General features: G+C 40.4%; 2 protein-coding genes across 2 annotated transcripts in view; one reads left to right on the plus strand and one right to left on the minus strand.

The window, feature by feature from the left end:
- obsl1b (obscurin like cytoskeletal adaptor 1b) overlaps positions 1-15,020 on the minus strand; it is a 28,254-nt gene extending 13,234 nt beyond the window's left edge. Inside the window, exons 1-6 of the mRNA XM_073473190.1 lie at positions 14,009-15,020; positions 12,226-12,495; positions 11,138-11,398; positions 10,740-11,051; positions 10,380-10,646; positions 9,887-10,162 (exon numbers count right to left, since the gene is read on the minus strand). Of these exons, the coding sequence (XP_073329291.1) occupies positions 9,887-10,162; positions 10,380-10,646; positions 10,740-11,051; positions 11,138-11,398; positions 12,226-12,495; positions 14,009-15,020 (2,398 nt within the window). The remainder of the gene's footprint in view (positions 1-9,886; positions 10,163-10,379; positions 10,647-10,739; positions 11,052-11,137; positions 11,399-12,225; positions 12,496-14,008) is intronic.
- A 7,840-nt stretch (positions 15,021-22,860) lies between these two features.
- Positions 22,861-23,543, plus strand: part of col18a1a (collagen type XVIII alpha 1 chain a) — an 88,394-nt gene continuing 87,711 nt past the window's right edge. The window contains exons 1-2 of the mRNA XM_073474124.1: positions 22,861-22,990; positions 23,084-23,157. Coding sequence (XP_073330225.1) covers positions 22,980-22,990; positions 23,084-23,157 — 85 coding nt within the window. The 5' untranslated portion in view covers positions 22,861-22,979. The remainder of the gene's footprint in view (positions 22,991-23,083; positions 23,158-23,543) is intronic.

Consider the following 23,543-nt stretch of genomic DNA (forward strand, 5'->3'; position numbering starts at 1 on the left):
ATATTTAAATGTATAGTCTAAAGGCTGCAAAATTGACAATTTTGCTACTAAAGGAACAGACGATAAAGTCTGTGCCTGCTAAGGTTGACCACTTAGTTACTTTGACATCGATAGAGTCATGGACGCACATGCAATCTGGTGATTGGTGATTAGCGACCTGTTGCACAAGGTAGTTTGATCCCATGTGCTGTCCTCAGTGCAGTCTGAAGCCACCACCAGGCTCTTAAACAACAAATAGTCAACCACTTCCAGTCTGAAAGGGCCTTGCGGTATTTGCTTCTTACGGCAAGAAAGACATTCAGCTACATGTTCAGATACTTATAATAATAGCAAATAATCTCTTATCCTTATGACATTACATTTGTCCACCAAAAGTACACATAAGTATTACACAAGTATTAGTACACATGATCTTAATAAATAATACATTGTTGAAGCATACGTTGGTCTAATCGCCAAGCATTAATTGAAAGAAGTTAGTGATTCTGACAAAGCTCAAAATACTTAGATCACCTGCAACATCCACCTTGAATTCTATATGGTCATCTACGGCCTCACAGCTGTACAGCCCAGAGTGTTTGACTTCTGCTGTCTCAATAACCAGCGCTCTCAGTTTTTCTTTTGTTTGGATTTCATAATCACTCTTTGGAGGTAGCTGCTCTCCATCCTTGTGCCAATAGACTTTGGCTGTCGGCTCTGAGACTTTGCACTGCAGCGTAATTGGGCAGCCTGCTTCAACCAATTTGTTTCTTGCCACTTCTGGTAGTGCTGAGAACCTCACAGGAGTGTCTGGGGGGGTATTATAAGATTTACAGAGTACCGCTGTTAAGCTGTCAGAACTTCCTCTAACAAGCACATCAAACTTTTTTGGTGTGATTATTTTGGCACAAACAGACGTGAGCTCTGTGTTTTCATACATAACAATGGTTTTTGCAAATGTACAGTTAAGGATAGTGAAGGAAAATGTTCATCAATTAAAACTGAACACAAGAAAATCACCTTCGATGTCCACATGGAAAGTCACAACATCATCAATGAGGCTACAGCTGTAGAGGCCAGAGTCAGAGACCTTAGCAGAATTAATCATTAATTTTCTCAGGCTGCCGTCTCGTTTCATATCAAGGCCAGTTCTGCAAAAAAGCTCCACCTCATCTTTAAACCAGGAAACCTGGGCAACAGGGTCTGAAACCTCACACTGGAGGATAATTGGACAACCAATTGCAATCATCTTGTATTTTTCTGATAGTGGGATTGGCATGATCTGTGGCGATCGGCCTAAGAGAAGGGGATAACAAGGGTTTTGGATAAGAGATGAATTGGACTTTAACAAACATTTGACAAAACATACTGCCCAGCCAGTCAAACCATAGAATAAGATGGAGGCGGTACGAATGTTAGAAGATAGTAAGCAGAGAGATAAATCACCTTTTACTTCCACTGTAAATGTGATGGCGTCATCTGATGTTGAACATTCATAGGTGCCACCATGCGTGTCTTCAGCTGAATGGATGTGTAGCGTCCTTGTCAGACCATCCGACTGTATTTCCATATTGTTTTGCGGTAGGAGTTTCGTCCCATCCTTGTACCAGTCGACATGAGCGGAGGGATCATGAGAGAGTTCACAGCTGAGGACGATGGGAGAGCCTTCTTCGACCGACTTGTTCCTGTCGCTCTCTTCAAGGTCTGAGAACTTCACAGGTAGTGCTAAAGGTTTCAGATATTGCAGAAAGAGTGTCTTAATATACTTCATAAATGTAATTTCTTGAAGTAATTACAAAGAATTTCAGGACAAAACAACAAAACACACAACAACAAAAACACAACTGACAATAAGTGAAACAAGAAATGATTCTAAGGGTTAAAAGAGCAAGAATCAAGTTATCCTCAGTTACATTATGTACACTGACATAAAGATCACGGACAAGAAAGCACAGACACAAACAAGAAAGTGTTTGAATATGATAAAGAAGCTGTGTTCAGTTAGTGCCTTTAATGAAAAGGAACCAGACACTTGAAACTTTAGCTTTCTTAAGATACTGGCCGGGCATTATAAGAAGCTGCATGGAGAGAACATGTCTTATATTTAATTTCTTTGTTTTCTTTAAATTGACGAGAAATATGATATTTGCCTGTTTTACGAACTCGTATGAATCAAACTGTGGAAGTATTTCAGAGGGAACCGGTTTCTTTAGGGCTGCAGCTAAGGTATTTTCATTATCGATTTATCTGACGATTATTTTCTTGATTACTCATTTAGTCAGTGAAATGTCAAAAAATTGTGAATCACAACCCAAAGTGATGTCTGCAAAGTGCTTATTTTCTCCAACCAACTGTTTGAAACCCAAAGCGTAGTCATTTACTATCATAAATGACAAAAATAGTTAAGCTTTTGCTTGAAAAATGACTGAAATGATTAATCGATTATTAATATATTTCATGGTTAATTTTCTTTCTATCGACTAATCAATTAATTTACAAATTAATTTTCATTGTAGCTCTAATTTGCTTTATTTTTTAGAAAAATAGTAGATAAAAGTAACACTTTTCTGTTAGGGGACTGGACTATTACAGTTAGTTGGCCGTGCAAGAGAATGAAAGCGCTTCAGCGTTTCCGAGCATCACCTTTAACTTCCACAGCAAACTGGATGTCATCATCCTTTGACTCACAACGGTATATGCCGGTATGAGCTCGCTCTGCTGAAGGGACAACTAGACTCCTCAAATTTCCTTCGGCCTGGAGGTCTACTCCATTTTGAGGTAGGAGCTTTGTTCCATCCTTGTACCAACTGACTTGTCCCGTGGAGTCTGACAGCTCACACTGTAGAGCAATGGGACAGCCTGCCATGACCATCTTTTTCTGGTCGGCCTCAGATAAAGCTGAAAACGTCTGAAGTGGAGCTACAGGATTGAATGTAAAATGCAATCGGTCAATGAAACAGGTAATGTTATCAACCAAATGAAGCAAAGCACAATCAACCATTACTTTGTAATCTTCAACCATTACAAAGTATATTAAAAAATGTTTTATCCAACAATTTTGCATCAGTATATATGAAGTATAAATGAAGAATCAAGTCAAGATAAAGCTTAAATTAGGTCTGACTGCGACCACATTGAAATAATCAATTCATCGAGGGGCACCATCATTAAAATCTGAAAGTTTCATGCGCACATTCTTGAGATTTTTCACAAATTTTTTGTATGAGCCTGGAGAGTTTCCTGCCTTTTGAGCAGCAGGCTGGAAAGAAAGGGACTCATGAAACCCTGGCCTTTTGACTAAACCTGTTCTTCTTTTCTTTAAATGAAAACCTTCACAAAGATTGGGTCACAACAGCTCATATGACTGCACCAAAACTGCATCTCCTACTGTCTGATATGGTAGTGATTTTGGGAAAAACAACAAAAAAACAAATAAAAAAACCACAACAACCTAAATTAAGATATGAAGCCTTAAAATGAAAGTATGTATTTTGGGGGTTTCTTATCTATGTGACTCAGGCAAATATTTATGGACGAGGTGCAGTGATGTTTTCAAGTTTAATTCACATTCGCCGACTTCCTTTCTCTCTCTCTGATTTATCATCTGATGTTTTCCTGGAAGCTGTAGAGACAAGTGACTAAATAAAACTCACCATCACCTTGAGTAAAATTACAGACTTACAGACTGTATTTGAACATTGTTAGAAGCTGTTTGAAAAAGATAAGGACCTCTTTCTTTTTTCTCTCTCGTGGATGACCAATGTGACTGGTTTTGTTTCTCCGTTTTTTATTTTATTATTTATTTTTTTTAGGTTTATTAGCAGCCGGCAAACAACTGATTAGTTTCCAGTTTGGCAGCCTCTACTTTTTCTACACTGTTGTAGCCTGTAGCACCAACTTCTGATGAAACCACGCTTTGTATATTTTCAAAGCTCAAAAGGGTGCGAAAGAACTTTACATGGTGTGTCAGCTCATCTCTTCACCAACTCAAAGACATTGTGAGCTACCTAAATAGGTGAGTCACCTTGTCTCAGGTAAGGTTTTATCATCGCTGAATGATTAGGTAGATGTAAAACGTCATTACTTTCGTCCAAATAGTGCTAAATAATGTAGGGCAACTGAAAAGTTTTATGTTTTTAACTCGGTAATGTCTTAATTATTGCTTGTGTACAGTCCCTTGAAAGGGGAATATGATATTTTACTTTTCCTAAGTCGATCAAAAGCACTTCAATGCACTTGACCCGGACTAAAATCTATTTGCAGAACAAAACATCAAAAACAACTTTTGTCACCTTTGACATCCACATGAAACTGCACTTCATCATCTGTTGTCTTGCAGCTGTAAACCCCTGCATGAGACGGCATCGCTGACTGGAAAGCCAGTGTTCTTATGGAACCCTCTGCCAGCATGTCTTGCCCGGCTGCTTCATGAAGTTTTATTCCATCCTTGTACCAAGTAACTTGAGCGTTAGGATCTGATATCTCACATCGCAGCGCTACGGGTTCACCAACTTCAACAGACTTGTTCCTCTCAGCCTCACCAAGTGTTGTAATTCTCACAGGCGGAGCTGGGGATGTTTGAGGTAACACCAAGAGAAAATTGCATCACTGTGACTGACTGCAACAAAAATGATGCTTTCAAACAAAATAGAAGAGCAAAAAGTTGCAAATCAAGATTAGTCATGCCAGTAAAAAAGTTAAAATAAGTCATAATAAAAAATATGTCTTTGTTATTAGTAATCTAAGAAGAGGTATCTTTTGTTAGACTTGAGATAACTAGGCATTCGAGTTAGGACTTGAATCTATAGGAGTTACTCTTTTCCCTGTCTTTAATATTCTCACAGACCACCCAAGCTCAAGTTTTACATTGACTACTTCAGTAGTTTTAGTACGAACAAAAGTAAGTAATTTACATTTACGAGTAAGTAAATGCAGAAATTGTCAAAATGTCAAGGATTGCAAAAAAGCAATCGCTTCATTTTGCACAATGTCAACATTGTGCCCGTCCATTTTTTTGTTCGATAATGCTAACCATTTAAATCACCTTCAACAGCCACCTTATTTGCAGTGACACTGTCAATCCAGTGACTGTCACATGTCCTTGAGAGATAGATCTCTTCTGATTGGACAGTAGATGTCTGCTTGACATAGTAAGGCTCTGCAGACTGGGTAGATGATCTTTGCCCACAGTTAACTGTGCTGTCTACTTGGTCTTCTGTGGCCTTCATGGTGTGATGACACTCTGCTTGGACTGTTGTGGCCTGCGTGGACTGATACTGCACCTCTGAATGGTTAGGAATCGCTTGTCCTGTGTGATAGAGGTCATCCGATGCTGACTGTTGAAAACGATCCCTCAGTTGGATAGTTTGTGCCTCTTTAGAGTGATACAAATCCAATGATTGAATGGATGCAGTGACAGGTATGTCACCGAGCCTCTCTGACTGGATAGTTGATGTCTGCAGAGGTCTGTTTAACTCTTCTGATTGGTCAGTTGTAGTCCATAAGGAGTTACAGGGCTCCACTGAATGGATAGTTTTAGTTTGTAAGCAATCAAGAGGCTTCTCTGACAGGACAGCTGGCATCTGTATGGAGCCACAGAATTCCTCTGATTGGACAACAGCAGTCTTTAAAGATTTTAAAGTCTCTTCTGATTGGACTAGTGCAGTCGTTAAGGATTTAAGAGGTTCCTCTGATTGGACAGTTGAAGCATATGAGGATGTAAAGGGCTCCTCTGATTGGATAGTTACAGTATGTGAGGATTTAAAGGGCTCCTCTGACTCCAGATTTGCAGTCTTTAAGGGGTTACAGAACTTGTCTGATATGACTGTTGTGATCTGTAAGTGGTTAGTAAGGTGCTCTGACTGGGCAGTTGAAATCTGCAGAGGGTTACCTAACTCGGACTGGACAGCTGGCATCTGCATTGAGCCATGTAGCTCTTCTGATTGGACAATCAGAGTCTTGGGAGCGGATTCCTCTGATTCAACAGTTTGTGGACAATTACAAAGGTCATCTGTCGGGACTGCTGTCTGCAGAAAACTATCAAGCTCTTCCGATGGGGCTTCTGCATGCTGTATATAGTAAATAAATTCCTCACCTTGTGATTCTGTGGGCTGTTTAGTGTGATGTTGTATTTCAGATTGCATTATTGTTGGCTTTTCGTAGTGATTGTAAACTGGAGATTGAGCATTTATTGTTCGTTGATTATCAGAGAGCTCCTCTGGCTGTTTAGTTGTAATCCGGTCAGTCATGTGTTCATATGTTGACTGAGAATATGGTATATTCCTGGAATGTTCTTTATATGTCTCTGTGTCTCCTCTCTTGCCACAGAAGATGTCAGAATCACATATTGAGGACATGCAGTCAACTTCAACAGGATAAGCCTCTTCAGTGGACTTCTTCTTCTCTTGGTCAGAAGAGAGCCTTGGCGATGTAGCTATAAGCATTGTGATGTACACAGAGAAAGGTTTTCAGTGGTTGATGGTCTCAATACTTCTTCTCATAACAGAATTTTTTACATCAGTGTGGGTTAGCATGGAGTTATGGGATAATTCATTGCAAAGACAAACAAGAAGGTCGACCACGTTTGGTCTGAGATTGAGCTCCTATATTTCCCCCATCAGCTGGCTCCTAATATTGTTAAACCACCAGTCTGAACACTACCCTTTAGATCCTAAAAAGTACATTAATTTTCTTCTCTTTGATAAGAGTTCGTTGTCATTGCAACGGTGAGAGGTTCAGGGCAGCAATGTGAATGAGAGGATCTGGTGATGAATAAGACACAAGATGGACTTTTAAGAGTTGTAAGCTGCTTGTTACAAGCAAAGATGACGTTAAAATGAAGAATTAATTGACAAACACAACATATATGTTAGTATGAAGAGCAGCTAGGCAGCTACTAAACACCCACATGTTTGATTAAGAGCCACAAAAACTGCAGGAAATGACATGAGACCAGGATTCAATATGACAGAAAGCAATTTTCTAAAGGAAAAAAAATACAGATGCCTCAGATGATTGTGCTAACAGTGAAACACACCACTATTGTTAGTGGCATGTATGTGCTGGGTTAACATGGATGACTGATGTTGAAATATATCAAATCACCTTTGACATCCACAGTGTATTGGACAGATGCATCAGCTATCTCACCAATCTCGTCACCATAGTGACACTGCTCTGCTGTTTGGACAAAGCCAAAGAGAAAACAATGAGCTGGGTGATGGCGTCATGTATGTCACTAAATGCTTGATTCTTAATTGTGCAGGTACGATGTGGAACACCACCTTTCATGTCCACATTTAACTGTGCATCACCAGATGTTTCACAGCCAAATCTCCCATCGCCAGACAAGTCATGTGACTGGACGGGCGAGGCTTGGCTGCTGCTCTGTGATTCACAGTCAACTTCGTTTTTTGGGTAGATCAGGGTTCCATCTTTGTACCAACAGGCTTTGGCAATGGGATCTGAAATCTCAAATTGCTGAACAATGGGGCTGTGCACTTCAGCAGACTTGGTCTTCTCAACATCGGGACCAAGAAGATATGTTGGAGATGGCGCTACAGACAAGCATTGGGGGGATAATTTCAGTGTGCATTACCCTGTTTTTAGATAAAACTGACTTAAAAGAGACATTGTCACAAATATTAGCTCTGCAGTCTAACAAAAAATAAGAAGACAGACTAAAAGCTACATAAAGAGTTAGTCATAAGCTAAAATAGAAAATACATTTACAAAAAAATATCACCTTGATCGTTTACTATTAATTGGGCAACATCATCTGCTGTTGCACAATAGTATGCTCCAGAGTTTGAAGGATGAGTTGGTTCAATAACAAGGGTCTTCTTGATGCCACCCATTTCAATATCAGGCTCACTATTAGAATCATGTTCTGTATCCCTCTGCCATGACACCTGGAAAGCAGGGTCTGAGGTTTCACATGTCGGTTCAGTTGGGCAGGTCGCTTCAAGTGACTGTGTCTCCACAACCTCTGGCGAGGGTGACAACGGCAACGTGGGAGCTGAAGATGATGATTCATATCATAATTGTGGATTTAACAGTGCATATTTAGACTGTGATTAAGAAAAGGAATTATAGGTTTAGCTCTTCCAAATAGGAAACTATTCTATCGAAGGAGAAAGACTCACATTTTAAAAGGATCACATAGATATTTTTTCATTTCGTCAGTAGAGATTAATTTGAACCAAGATTTAAGAAACAGCAACTTCACACAAAACACCACAGACAGACAGATATGCATATTGTAAATGTTAATTGCATCTAGTCTCCAGAAAGCTCTACGCTTTTCTCTAAAAATTCAACAAATTTAAATTCAAGTCACCTTTGATATCCACAGTGAAGTGGATCGTGTCATCAGAGGTTTCACAGCTGTATAGCCCTGAGTGCAAGAGCTCAGCAGATGGGATAATGAGTTTCCTCAATGTGCCATTACTCTGTACATCCCAACCATTCTGCGGGAAGAGCTTTACTCCATCTTTATACCAGTAGACAGGCACAGTGGAGTCTGCAACCTCACATTCCAGCTCCAAAGGTTTGCCCGCTTCAAGTGACTTGCTTCTCTCAACGTCAAAGATAGTAGAGTACGTCACTGGTATAGCTAGCAATGGGAATTCAGGAAAGCTAAATAAAATCAAGGCTGTGGCAATGGACACCTTGCAAAAAATTTTAACTGTCGAGCAGAAAATGACAGGGGGCTTTGGAGACTTTGAATTCAGGTCACAGCAGTCACAAAACAAATTATTAGAAATAATTACCTAGTGCGTTAACAGTTCTTTAAGATCATGTGCAATGAAACAGTTCTCCAAACCACATACAGAAGAAGCAGGGGTTATTAGTGGCATCTAAAAAGAGGAGGTGGGGTTACAATATCAACGCACAAGATAAAAAGTGTAAAGTCACCTTTGATCTCCACTTGAAACTCCACGGTATCATCCTGTGTGGTGCATCTGTACACACCCGAGTGGGACAGCTCTGCAGACTGAACAACTAATGTCCTTGCGTTGCCCTTTGAGTGGATTTCTAATCCAGAGTTTGAAATGAGCTGCATTTCATCCTTGCACCAGCAAACTTGGGCCTCTGGATCCGACACCACACACTGGAGTAAAATAGGGCAGCCTGCTTCGATCGACTTGGTCCTCATTGCTTCAGGAATTGGTGAGAACTTCACAGGTGGAGCTACAGATATGTTTAGATCTTATGTCAACCTTAATTCAAGCCCTTAAGATCATTCATCACAATCTATTGGCAACTAAATTGCTAACATGCTGTAATGCAGTCAAAGAAAAAGATGACAGCTTAGCTGTGCTTAGTGAGTGCTAAGAAGAAGGGCAACAGACAACATACAAAAGGGTTCATAAGAGTTAGTGGCTTTGCTGAGGAGGAGCTGGTTAATGTTTCACATCGCTTAAGGTAAAACAAATCACCTTTGATGTCCACACTGAATGTGATGGTGTCACCCTTTGTCTTGCAGCAGTATAACCCCGAGTGGAAATATTCTGCTGATTGGACAATCAGCTTTCTCTCCAAGCCATCAGTTTGAAAATCTACGCCAGTTTGAGGATGGAGCTTTGACCCATCCTTGTACCAGTGCACCTGGGCAGAAGGATCTGAGAGCTCACATCGTAAAACAATGGGGTAGCCTGTTTGGATGGTTTTGTTCCTCTCAGCATCTGGAATTGCTGAAAACCTCACAGGCGGGGCTATGGATATTTAGATATTTTAATAGTTTGTTCAGTTGCACATATGATGTTTTGTTAAGTCAGACTTTAAGAGAAGACCAAATGCATTTGTAAATGTAAAAGAAATGAAGAAAAGGGGGTAAAGTGACAATTAAGATGGTTAGTCTCTGTGAAAAGACACCAGTGTTATTAAAAAAACTCACTCCACTCACCCTCTACTTCCACATTGAACCTGATGACGTCATCAATGGCATCACAGCAATATACTCCCGAGTGTGAGAACTCTGCTGACTGGATGACAATCCTTCTCATGGTGCCCTCTGATTGGATATGAAGACCCTCTATTGTTTGTAATTCCACCCCATTCTTGTACCAGTGCACCGGAGCTGCAGGGTCTGACAGCTCGCAGTAGAGCACAATGGGGTTCCCAACTTCTACAAATTTATTTCGGTCCATTTCTGACAGTGGTGAAAACTTGACAAGAGGAGCTGCCAATTTCAGAAAAACATCGATGTTTTTGTCACGTTAATGTGTCTTGTCATTTAGGGTAATAAACCATAGTAAACAGTGCGCTGGTGTCATCTTACGTTGTTGGTGCCAAAACATTTTTGCACATTTTTCTTACCAAATGTCAAAAAACACAATAAATTCTAAGCTGACCAGGGCACATACTCAAAATATAATACATATTATCACTGTACATACCTTGAATGTACAGCGCTGCAGAATCTCTGATGCCGTAGGCAATAAATGTGATCTCAGCTCCATTGTCTGTATCACGTACTCCTCGTATACGAAGAGATTGGTGCGTTCGTGTCCGACGCATGGAAAAACGTTCATCCTCCTGAAGCTGAGTTCCATTTAGGAACCATGTACCGATAACTGAAGCAGAGAGCTCGATAGAGAAGAGGGCATCTTGTCCCTCTGGCACCAAGGCATCCTGTAAGGGAGCCTGTATTCTGGCAACTGGAACTGAGTGAGAATATCAGTTTATATGTCATTTAACAACGTTAACTACTTGGAACAATTGATTAAGCACAGCTGTTTTAGTATTACTCAACTTACCCAAGTGAACAGCCTTAGGGAACTCAACATTGTTGCTCTTTCCATATTTGTTTACGCTGCAAATGCGAAATCGATAGTCAGCTTCACACGGTACGCTGTCACCGAGGATCTCCACAGAGGTCGCAGAGTCAGTGGTCAGGCACTGTAGCCACTCCTGTGAACCGGTGCCCACTTCCTGTCGCTCGAGCACGTATCCGGACGGAGGATTCTTTCGTGAGTCCTGAGCCGAAACCCACGAGAGAAGAGCTGCGTTTGCTCGCTCTGTGTTGATCTGCACACTCACTGGACAACTGGGAGGACAATGTCTGGCCGCTGAAACACGAGACACATCATGCATCAGTATGCCATCTGCATTGGAATAACTGATATGCTATAATTTACAGACAAAGGGACCCTACCTTTCACCCTCAGTTGAGAGGAAGTCTTGGACCTGCCTACAAGGAAAGTCACAAGGCCAGAGTCTTGGGGCATTGTATTGACGAAAACCAGGATGTGAGTGCGACCAAAGGACTTAAGGATGGTCTGATGTGTTTCGCGCAGCTCCACGCCATCTTTGTACCAATGTATGTCCATTTCTTCTTTTTCCACCTCAACACAAAAGGCAGCATTTTCGCCTTCCAGTACATCCACCTTCCGTGGAAGCTTCCGCAATATTGTCCCTGCAAGGAGACACATTAGCAGTGAAGTGTTTCTGATCTGACACTGCTATTGTAAAGGTTCGGTTAGGCTCAGGCAATAAAACAACTTTATTAGGCTTAGGGAATGATCACTGTTTTGGTTAGTTAGAGCTAGAGAATGATTGTGGTCACGGTTAAAAGAAACACTGTTGATTGTTGGTAGGAAACGCAAAGTGAATAGTGGTCTTGCATGTCAAAATCCAACAATTTGAAGACCCGACCAATCACTCCCACCTTCTCCCTTTATCGTGTTAACAAATGTCATAATTCCTTTGGCTGCTACAGGGCACGTATGTCGTTTTAAGCTTTTCCAGAACGATGTTGTTGATTTTTTTGGGTCTGATAATGGACTAGTATTAAAGAAAACAAGCAACAATTTTGCTGCTAGTTTGATACCAGCTTCCACAAGGATTTGCCCTCCCTCCAGGTCTTCCAGGGCAACAGAGGATACAAAAAGTTAGTGTAAGTGTTTGGCAACAGACTTTTGTTAGGCCTTTGTGTTTCAAAATGAAGGAAAACAGACACGGGTTTAAAGTTGTCACAGTTTGAGTTTGATAAACTTTCATTTTGATTGTTTCAAACATGAATTCAACTGTTCCCTCTGAACCTTAAACTTTTTTTATTAAATTGGCACTGTTTTATCTAAAGCAATACTGGTTCCATAAATTTATATCGATTCCCTTCCACCCAAAACTATGTAGTATGTGTGCCACATAGTCTGAATATGAAACCATGCTGTTGCTTTTATCACATGTATCGGTTTGCATATACTTTCCAAAGAAAGCTATTAACATATCATCCTGATTTACCTTTCACAGCTACCTCTGCAATGCTTCTCCCCCCATCGGGCATCTCACAGAGGTAAATCCCATCATCGTCGACTCCGATGTCACGGATAGTTAGTCGCCGTTTTGTTCCCCACTCCTCCATTCCATATTTGGCCCCTGGCTGCAGTCGTCTATCCTCCAGATACCATGTGATGGGAACAGAGTCCTCTGGAACTTCACACTCGAGAACAGCCAAATCTCGTTCCCATACTTCGAGATCAATGAGAGGCTGCTTGAACCGCACAGGCGGCTCTGGAAGCAGGGAGGAAGAACGTCAGTTTTATTAAGCCAATGTGACCTTTCGTCGTGCTAAAAATCTATCTTAAGATGTTCATATTAACTTCTATCTATCAAATGGTTAGTGTTACTTAATCCACGTAAATTCTGCAAGCAAGACGACCCTGTGTAAACTCACAACACATCATCTATGACCTTGTAGTAAACACTGCAAATTGAAATATATTTGGCAGTAAATGCCAGTGAAGCAAACAAGATGAGCAAAATCATGAGACAAGTGGCTCATTTAGTCGAGGAATGGAAGGGTCATTAACACATCGGGGTGTTAGATAGGAAATAAACCGTTTGTAACTGACACCATCAGACAGTACCAGACAGTTGTAAACAAAAGAATGTGGTTCTGTATTAAGTAGTCTGTGTGCAAAGCTCGTCGTTTCCTTATCTTGCTAATGTTTAAAGTCCGATTAAGCAAAACACACGGCCGATAAAATATATTCACCATCTACCGTTTAAAGCACCTGTAAATCTATCCACTCGCCACCACCGACTATTTATCCAACCCGAATGTTATTTTCTTTATCTCGACTGATGCAGTACAATACTTTCTGTTGGTGCCATGAGTTTGGACTTCTCTGAGCCATGTGAGAAATATGATTCCCTTCCCAAAGACTTTGACACATGGACGCCCCCCTAGACCTTTCACAAGCTAAGTGACTTTGCAGACATCGTACTGCCTTTGGAATCCACCTCAAGCTGATGAACTTTGCCTGTTTATATATCTCTCAGGTCGAATTTCAGATCATTAATACATTTCATTTATCCTCCCGTGGTCACCAGGATTAAATTGCTTTTAAAAGCAGCTGGTGTTATATAATTTGATCACTGATTACATTTGCATCTCACTACCCTGCTGACTGGCTGGTTCTGCGAATTCACGGAAGCCATATACTTGAAATTTACTTGATTTTCTAAACGAGGCATTTGTCAGCAACCTCAGTCATGAAAGCACCACGGTGCTGTTTAACAGTTTGTTCTGGTCTTTGCTTTCTAAAAGCGTTGGCCAATTCTGTCATCGTTTATCTTGAATAATGAGATAACCAGTATTGTACCACAAAATATGAAATTAATTAATGTCCAATTTTTTCTCTGTTGTAGTCGATGTCAATAGCTTCTATATATTGAGGCATATCTTTTTTAGCATATCCGAAACAATATCATGGTGCAAAATAAACAGAGTCATTTGAAAGCATCATGATACCCTCTTAAAGTTTTTATTCCACCCTCCCTGTCTGGCCCTAGCTCAATAAATGATCTCAGAGTGCCTCTTTTAAGATATCTCACTGACATCATCCTCGCATCAAATGCATAGAAATCTGATCCAAGAGCACACCCTCGCTCCCTCCTTCACCGACTGCAAAAAGCATCACACGCTGCCACTGTGTCTGCTTTTACTCCTTTAAACTGTAACTACATTTCTTCACATTTTACAAAAAAATGAAAACAGTGAAGCTGCTGAAAATAGACTTACCCTTTACGGAGAGGTGTACGGCACTGAGGGTTTGCCCCGCAGTATTTGACGCAGCACAAACATAAACTCCGTTATCCTTCTGCTTACAGTACAGAACTTTAAGTGTGAAGTATCCTTCTCTGTCCTCATATAACAAATAACGCCTTCCAGACAGTATCAGCCTGCCATCTTTCCTCCAAATAATTTCTGGTTTGGGTTTTCCAGTCACAAAGCAGCGGAATTTGGCATGTTTACCCTCTGTCACAGCAAACATTTTTACTTTTGTGGACTTGGTCATGGTGTCGTCTCTGAGCCGGTTTGGCACTTGCCTGCCAATCCTCTGTTTTCCCTGGCCTTTCCAGTGGCCATTTGTGTAGCCATTACGATTTCCTTCATCCTCATGTCCTGGGCCTGCATCAACGAGCAACACAGCTCCTGCCAGCGCTTCCCCAAACTCATTCCTGGCTTTGCATGTGTATACACCACCATCAGGTGCACGAGTCTTAAAGATCTTGAGCTGGAACCATCCACCGTCCTGGTAGCCCACACTGAAATGTGTGCTTTCAAATATTTCATTGAGTTTCCTTCCATCCTTTTCCCAGACGACCTCTGGGCGAGGGTTTCCCCAGAGCTTACAAGAGAAGACGGCATCTTCCCCACGACCCACGCGAGTGGACAGCGGCTTGATGAGGAATCGAGGCTTATTTTCCTCTCGTAGCTCCATCTCTTGGGCCTCACCTTCCACCTTCAGTGTGGCCGCTGCGTACGTTTCCCCAATGCTGTTCTTTGCTTTGCATATGTACTGTCCACTGTCCTCTGTGGTCACAGCTGAAATGATGAGATTGTAAACATTTCCATCCTCAAAGACCCTGTATTGTCCTTGCGGGTCAATCTTTTCATTGTTACGCTCCCAGATAACTGCAGGCCTTGGATCGCCACCAATTTGACACTTCAGGACTGCATCAGTTCCACTTTGTACCACCACAGGTCTCGGATAGGCCAAGAAACGTGGCGCACCACCAAAAACATCCATTTCTGCTTCTTTGTCGGCCTCAGTTCACCTTAAAAAAGTCCAGGAAATTATAAAAGTGGCAGCTATTCACCGGGGCAAGACGGTCCAACTTCTCCACTGCAAATTTCTAAAAAAGAAACAACAGATGAATTACTGTAATATCCAACATCTTTATATGCATGAGGTAATATTTGAACATTAAATATAGTGATCTAACATGTCTGATTCGTCAACCTTATGTGAAATATCTATATATGTTATAAGATTATACTTGTAGCCTCCTTATACGAGGAACTAAACCCTTATGCTATGGAATGAAAAGTCAAACTTCTGTCAGTCACCACCCCCTTTACGTGCTTGTGTTTCAGCAAAAAGGATGGTATGATTATTAGCGCTAATTGAATTAGATCTGTCTGCATGAGAGAAAAAACACAGGCTAGCAGTGAGACGGGGGACTGCCTATTGCAACAGCAGCCACAACACATAGCCAGTACAGCTGGTGCTGTATTTCAATGGGAAAGTGCTTAATATAGTATGCCCTAAATAAAGACCTGTGAGGGAGTGTGTGTCAGGTATCACAAAGAAGGCTCTGAAACCCGCGTGCTCACACAAACACAGGGCCGAAATTACGGTCTGCCCACCCAGGAGACCTTGCAGTCAAAATATGCTGAGCCTCCATCACACCCTTTGTTGGCAGCTCTGTTAAAGGAACTCTTTCTTTAAATGTCTCTTTTGAAATTGTTTTTCTGTCATAGTCCTCAGTAGATATCAGTCAGTCAATCCTCGAAATTTTGTTTATAACCTGCTACACTTTTTAATTCTCTCTCCACCATGGACTACTCATGTAATCTCATCCTTAGCCCGAAGTTTTCCTTGATTTCCTTGAGTTTATTTATCAGTAAACTGAGTTTATGTGTTTTGGATTAGCTCCCAAAGAATGTTAAAGCCTGGTCCTGTTTGGTGCAGGAAGTAAAGTTTTGGATCACAAAGATTAAAAAAAATCAAATAGTGTATTTAAAGCCACCTGACAGTGCATCATATTACAGATGATGGATTTGAAAAATACGTTTTTACTGACATAATGTATTAATAATGATAATCATGATAAAATCCCAATCCTATAATCACATACAGGAAAATTGAAGAATACTGTCTGGACTTCTTTCAAACCTGCTCGACAAATGGCAACTAAAAAAGATCGTCAAGTTTATATTATGATTATACTTTTCCAGTTAATACTTTACATTATAGGCAAAAATGAATTTGATTTATATTCATTGATTTAAAAAAAAAACATTGATGTAAAAAGATTAACATAAGCGTTTTAATTGCTTAACAATGACATTTTTTCGTTGATGGAAAACTATTTTGTATATCCGTTGATTGTACTATCTGATGTACCTGGTTGTTAACATTAATTTAATAAGTTGCTCAAAATCTCTTTTTCAAATTGCAAGATGTTTTAATAACTCAGTTTGGACATTGCGTTGAAAGTGTCTTCAATATTCCCTCCGGAGGTTTAAAGAGAGGAGATTAACCCCTGTGTTTACTTGTCTGATTTAATTGGAATGACCTCTGCCCCTTGTGAAGCGGTGCCGTGTACCCCTCACATGACCTACCTCGCTTCAGTCGCGGGGAACGACCGCCAACATACATTCCGCACTTGCAATCTCTCTTCGAGGTAAGAAGCAATGCCACTCGTCTCCTGAAGGCTGAGTAATGTCCCAAGTTGACTTCAGATTCAGACACATGCTCTCCCTCAAAGGTCCCAAGTATTCCTCCAGCACATCTTCATAGACGTTCGTCCGGTAGAAGGGGATAGAAAAACCAAACTTCAGTATCCACAGCAACTTCACGTTTAACAACTTCAGAGTGGTCCCCCAATCTCTGTGTCGTTCAAGCCTTAGACACCCCAAGTGTCATTGTTCGTGGAATACCGTTAAATGCTTTTGCAGCTGCTGCTGTCCCCTAAAAATACTGACTGCCTCGATGACAGCAGTGAAGATAAGTCGGGCACTTCCATTCACTTGCCAGCAGGGACTAAAGATAGTTCAGGTGGCCAGTGCAGGGGAGACTGCTTAGCTTACTTGAGGCTTTGCAATAAAAATCTAAGGAGAAGAGCAAGCTTCTGATCGCAGAAATATTGTTAAAGCTCAACTTAATTTGATGTCGAACGTTTGTTAAACGTAAGTTAAACAGTCTGTCATCTTTCACAGTACTATTACACAGTGAGAGTAAGGTTTCCTTGTAACAGAAATAGTGTCTTATCAGCCTGGAAGAACAAAAGAGCAAGAAGATCAAATATGAGCTGATGTTGCTTTACGGTTCTTCAACACTTTGAGTCTCAACAGGTCTATTTTTTACCAACTCTGAAAAAAGCCTCTCAAGGGATAGTTCACTTACCCTTTCATATAAATGAAAACCCCCGGTTTTGATTTACATTATCACAAGAAGTAAACCACCAATGTAAATCTTGCAAATGGCTTTGGTCAACAATAGATAAAGGTAATGCACAATTATACAAAAAAATATATGTTGATATTTTATTTTTTAGTTGGTGCTTTTTCACGATTGTGATCTCTAAATGAAGAACAATACCAGTCATTTGGATTTAAATAAAGACAATATAAGACCATCTATTTACAGGAAAACAACCTCCACCAGCGTTGCGGCAAGGCCTGAAAAACATTTTTCACAGAAACACTGGGGTTAACTCCTTTTTTTTGACCCCTTATCATCATCGGTTTCTTACAGCAAACTATTTGCTGAAGTCCTGCTTGCATAACTGACTGGCATCAGCTGCTTCGCTCATACTTCTACCAGCATCTTGGCCAGCATCTGACGAGTGACAACCAATCATATTCATTTAGGTGTACCATTACAGTATAACATCTCTCTATTACTCTGCTGATTCACTCACAGGCTACATTAGCCACTGCTAGCATAACACACAGGTCTGTCTGACAGCCTGACTGAAATGTTGGTAGTCGTGTTGCATCATGGGTGATGCAGGCGCCAGGTTTTTAAAGGAAGAAGGATGCGAAGAAAGGAAAAGACGATATCTCTGGTTCTGCTTGATCTTTCTTTTACCCATAACCCATCTGGGAACACCAAAATGGCCGAGCACCTGACTCAAGCAGAGGCTCAATTAGTCTCTTGATGGACAATCACATACAGGAGTTGCAAAACCAACAATATAATGCAATCTGTGCAAAGGAGATGTGTGCAGTGTTGTGTTCAATGCCCTATTCACTTACTAGATTATACCAGTTGGATGTCTGTGTATTCAAATCCATGCTTTTGAACTGGAGCTAGGATCATGTGATGATCAAAGCTGAAACCAGGGTGCTTCTTACGTTATGTTACGTGTTAGTATCCAGCCCATCATCCACCAACCAGGTCTTTTAAGCACATATATGTATTTAACAGCATTTTCAACCGTGGGTTGACTCCCAGATTTATGTCAATAACAGAGTGTGGAAAACATTTCCATCCATGCAAATACATCACGTTACGGGCTGGATACTACTACTGCTTTTTACTACATTACATTTCTATGACAGTTGCAGTTACGAGTTACTATGAAGAAGACATGAGATCAATTTATAAAAATGATATTCTGCGATGGATTAAATTTTCCAAAAGCATATGAATAATATAAACTGTTCTGTTCTTATCTGCTCTTTCATTAAAATGTTTCTCAGGTGTTAAAGGTGCTAATGTTCCAGTTATATGATATAACTCACTTAAAGGGATTATTTTGCCCAACAAATACTTTTACTGTACTTCTTTTAGTACATTTTGCTGTTAGTACTTTTGTACTACTAAACTCTTATAATATAAAAAACATATTTCTTCCACCACCAGTTTGCAAGTACAATGTTATCACGTGCTTGTGCTTACCAAGCTGCAGTCAAGTTAGTAAATCAAGTTTTAATTCAACCGATGAGTTTATTTAAAGTATTTTCTGCATATACAGGAGGTATCATGTGTACAACTACACATCTGAAGTAGCTTTCACACTGCTATATCCAGACTCAGCATTTTTTTTTCTTTTAAAGGAGCCAAAAGGCAGTATTTCATCTTATGCCTCGTGGTAATGAGGGGATTGGACAGCACGTGGGCCTGGGTTTCTCAGTGTGTGAGGCTGTTGTGTGATTATGAGACTGGTCTCAGCATGCGCTGCAGTGTCCCTTCAGCTGTTTAGTGGCTCCACAGCCCCACACTCCCTCCCTCCTCCCTGATTTCAGCTGTTGGAAGTAATCTGATATAACTCAGACCCCTGTAGCTGGTTATAAAACGCTTTGTGCCTACAACCGAGTAACAACTTTAAGGGTTGTTATGTTAAGAGAACTCACATATCCTAAACTGGAAACAGAGCGTGTGGTGTTGCTCTGTGTCGCATCACATCCAGTTAAAGTGTTTTTAAATATGTAAAACAAGGTTAAGTAATGTAAAATTACAACCTGTTTCCTATAAACAGGCTAAAATAAATAAAAAGAGATGTGCAAATATTATGTCTCTCCTCAAATAAATAAATCATTCTCTGAAGAACCATCTCTTTAAAATGCATGTACAGTGTGATCTTGGACAATTGAAGAGTTTGGGAAGTTTCTTTAACTGCTGTGTATAAAACTGTTTAAATTATGTATTGGACAACCTGCCAAATGACAGGTTCAGTAAGATCACAAGGCAGTTATTTGAATGCTTAAATAAATGCTTGGAAGAATGGAGGCACTATGACATCCTGGTTACATCTGTGTGCTTAAACCTTTAAAGGTGCAGTAAACAATTCTGGACAAAGACTGTTCAAGTCAGTTTGATTTATTGAGCCCAAAATCACAAATCACATTGCCTACAATCCTTACAGTGTACGACGCCCTCTGCCACCCTCGACTCTAGTCAAGAACCCAGAGAGGAGGGATCCCTCTCCCAGGACGGACGGACATGTAAAGTTAAAGATATCACGTGTACAGAACAGAAAGAACAGTTGATTGTTGAGTCTCATTCACAGGTTGTCAGATACTGACATTTTGGGCCACCACAGCTCCAGATAGTGTAGAGTGTCACAGTTTGCCAAGTACTTGCATGCCTGAAGGTGTGAAACCATCTTTACATAACAACCAGTTGTTTGCTGCTGTATTAATGTTAAAAATCATAAAAGTTTGACTCAAAATGACTTATTACTTCTTCAATAAAGTAATTAATTCTACTTTAACTTATGTTTTTAAGTTTTAAGTTGTAGGATTGTTTTCATTGAGCAGCTGTTAGCACCACTGGGGCTGCAGCAGCTCTTGGACTCAAAATAGAGTTGAGCTTGTACGATGAAGCATTTTAACAAGATACAAATAGATTTGAATTCAAAAATAATAAATGGTTTATAAATTAATAAGTTGTCATTTTACTTTTGATACCCTGTGATCATGTGCTGTAAATCTTCCATCGGTGCGCGCAGTATAAAAAGGCCAAAACAATTAACGTGACTACACCTGTGACACATGGCTCATATCGGATGAGCATAATTGATCTTTCATTATAGAGCTGCTGTGGGCGCTATATATTACTGTTTGGGGGAGAGAGCTCCACCCTGCTCTCTGTAAGGTTACACTGCAACATAGCATTTAACTGACAACTTTGCCTTTTCTTTTCTCTGACACAGGAATGTGAGCAAAGCAGACATTCGCAGAGCTGTGGACGTGTTCAGACAGTAGCCTGCAGGTCTGCAGATAGAGCCGCAAATACAGCGTCTAATACATGAACCCACTGCCTTTTTCTCTGATAAGTCATATAGATGGTATTAGTACCTGGTACACTTAAGGGAAGTACAAGTGAACGTTATAAAACTGTCCAGTCATAACTAGAACATCAGTACACTGTGATCAGCAGCAGTTTCTGAGGTCAGTTGCTCCGATGGTACAAAATCTGAGACCCCTCAGGTGAAACTATTCAATCCCTCCTTTGTTGACCTTGATTTATTTATTACTAATTACAATGGACATATAAGGGAACATTTGTAGCTTTTGAAAAACTGATAGTGGCTGCAGTTCAGGAGGTGCAATATAATTGTACATTGACACAAGTTAGCTGTCTGTATTTCTGCCTTGAACTGAAACACATCAAAAAATGGATTAAATCTTCTATCTTGCATGTGGCAATAGAGACTGAAGTCGATCTGAGGATAATAAAAACAAAGAAAAGAAAAGAAAAAACATCGACCAAACACACTCAACAGAGTATCCTGTAGGCTGACAGCAGGGCGATGATCAATAGTTCTGGCCCAGATGAAATGTTTCCTCTGCAGGCTTTGAAAAGAGAAACAATCTCATCCTCTGGTGGTCATCTTGTGTAAGTGCAGCAAGCCACAACTCACCTCACATCCATACATATCAAGGCACAAACACATGGCTGAGTAGATTAGAGTTTTATGATGACTTATTTTTGTTTCTTCTGTTTTTTTGAGGCTGGACATTTAAGTATGATTAAAATGTTAATGTTGGCTTTTTTTTATTTTTGGCTCAGTGTGCTGTCAAACTAAGTGATGTTGTAGGTTTCACTTTAAACAGATGATGCAAGGCAAACTTGGCAAGTATGGTGAGTCTTGTAATGCAGAAATTATTATTTTAAGTCTTTAAAGTAATAACTCACTCAGTAGGAATGATATTGTATTTCTATATACATAGCCAAAAGAAGCGTGTCTTCCTCTTGGAGGTCTCACCTCTCTCTTACCTCATACCAGGATAAACCAAAGTAAATACGGCTTCACTGAGACTTCATGTGGTCATTATCTTGTCAAGTCCCTTCTTGTGAGCACACTACATCTCGAGGAGGTAAAGTGACAGTGTAAACTTTGCATGAATGACAGAAGATTTTCCGGTGGAAACCTTCAGTTTACACAGCTCATGCTGCAGTTTTTCAACTATTCACATCCACTTCAGCGTCTGTCAGCAGAGGGACGTAACCTCGGGTTTGTTAGGTTTGTGGCAGGAAACACAAGCTGTAGTCTACTTAAAGGGTAACTCCACAAATTTCACATGTGGAAGTATGTTCGCAGGTCTTGGGGGTGAAGAAAAAGTAGTATAAAGCCTTTTGTGTCTCCAGCAGAAGCTGCATGTAATCTGATAAATCAATCAGTCAAACTTTATTTGTGGAGCACTTTTCATACAGCAAAGAAATACAAAGTGCCTCACACAATAAAAACAATGTCCCCTCCAGTGTTGTCACACACTTCTAAGTTGCATTCTGGGTAATGTAGGCGCCTTTTTTTTTTTAAAGCAGGCTACTATGATCAAAACTGATATGTCAGAACCAGAGATATCGCTTTTTTATTCCACGCAATCTTCCTTCTATTCCAGACCTGGCGCCTACATTACCCACAATGCAACATGCAGCTTTCATACAAACTTTTCAATACCTTTTTTTTCACATATTTAGCACTCCCAGACCAGTACTGAGTACCACATTACTGAGTTAAATTGGTGGAGTTACCCTTTAATGCGTTATGGGTAAAGGAAAATAAAAGTTTTGCACCAAAAAAAATAAAAAATAAAGATTTAAACATTTGTAAAGCTTTTTGCGCAAAATCCTAAAGAACATTATTATTATTATTATTATTATTATTATTATTATTATTATTATTATTATCATTATAATTATTGTTGTATGTTTTTAGATGACACGGGTGTATCCGGACAGTCTGAGGAATGTGTCCCCTTTTAGGACCTGGCGGAAGTCCCTGATGTGAACTCCTGCAGGTCACCTCTCTCTCGCGCTCCTCACTTCTTCTTCTTCTTCTTCTTCTTCCTTTCTTCTTCTTCTGTTTCCAGCAGAGCGCTCGCGCTGCGTCCCCATCAGCTGTTCTCCCCGCATGCTGCTGCGGTGCCGCGGTGCCGCTGGACCAACGGGAACTGTGAACACTACTTTTTTTTTCCTCCCCGAAAAGTCCATGTAGATTTCCCCCCTCGGTGTCGGTGAAAAGAAGAGATGAAGATGAGGTACTTTTGTGTTTTTTTCTTGACAACTTTTTTTGTGCAGCTTCTTCTACTGAAGCGATGAAGTTTGTGAATGATTGCTTGCTACCTCTGCAGGTGTTCCTCATGGCTGGAGCGCCTTCTGTGCTGCGTCCTTATTCTCGTCTGCCCTGCTGCATCGCAATGGCCAGGTAAGACCCAACACTGGGAACATGGACTGTGGTGACATGCTTTATGCTTTCTTATATAACCTTTGCATCATCCATAACGTTGCTTGTGTGCTAACTTGTGTTAACTAGTCTTATCTAGTCCCATACGCGTCTCCTTCACAATAAAAGCATTTAAACACTGGCTTCATTGAGAAAATACTCTGTTTTGGGAAGCTTCTGGAAATTATCTGCTCAATTTAGCAGCCATCTGACTGGAGTAATTGTTGCAGAGTTGGATCTGTAACCTATGAATGAGTGATGATTCAGACTGTAAGACCTGCAAGCCAGTGTGTGTGTGTGTGTGTGTGTGTGTGTGTGTGTGTGTGTGTGTGTGTTGCCAGTTTACACAATAAGCACTGAGATGTTTA

This window comes from Pagrus major, chromosome 9 (genome assembly GCF_040436345.1).
Source record: "Pagrus major chromosome 9, Pma_NU_1.0".
NCBI lineage: Eukaryota > Metazoa > Chordata > Actinopteri > Spariformes > Sparidae > Pagrus > Pagrus major.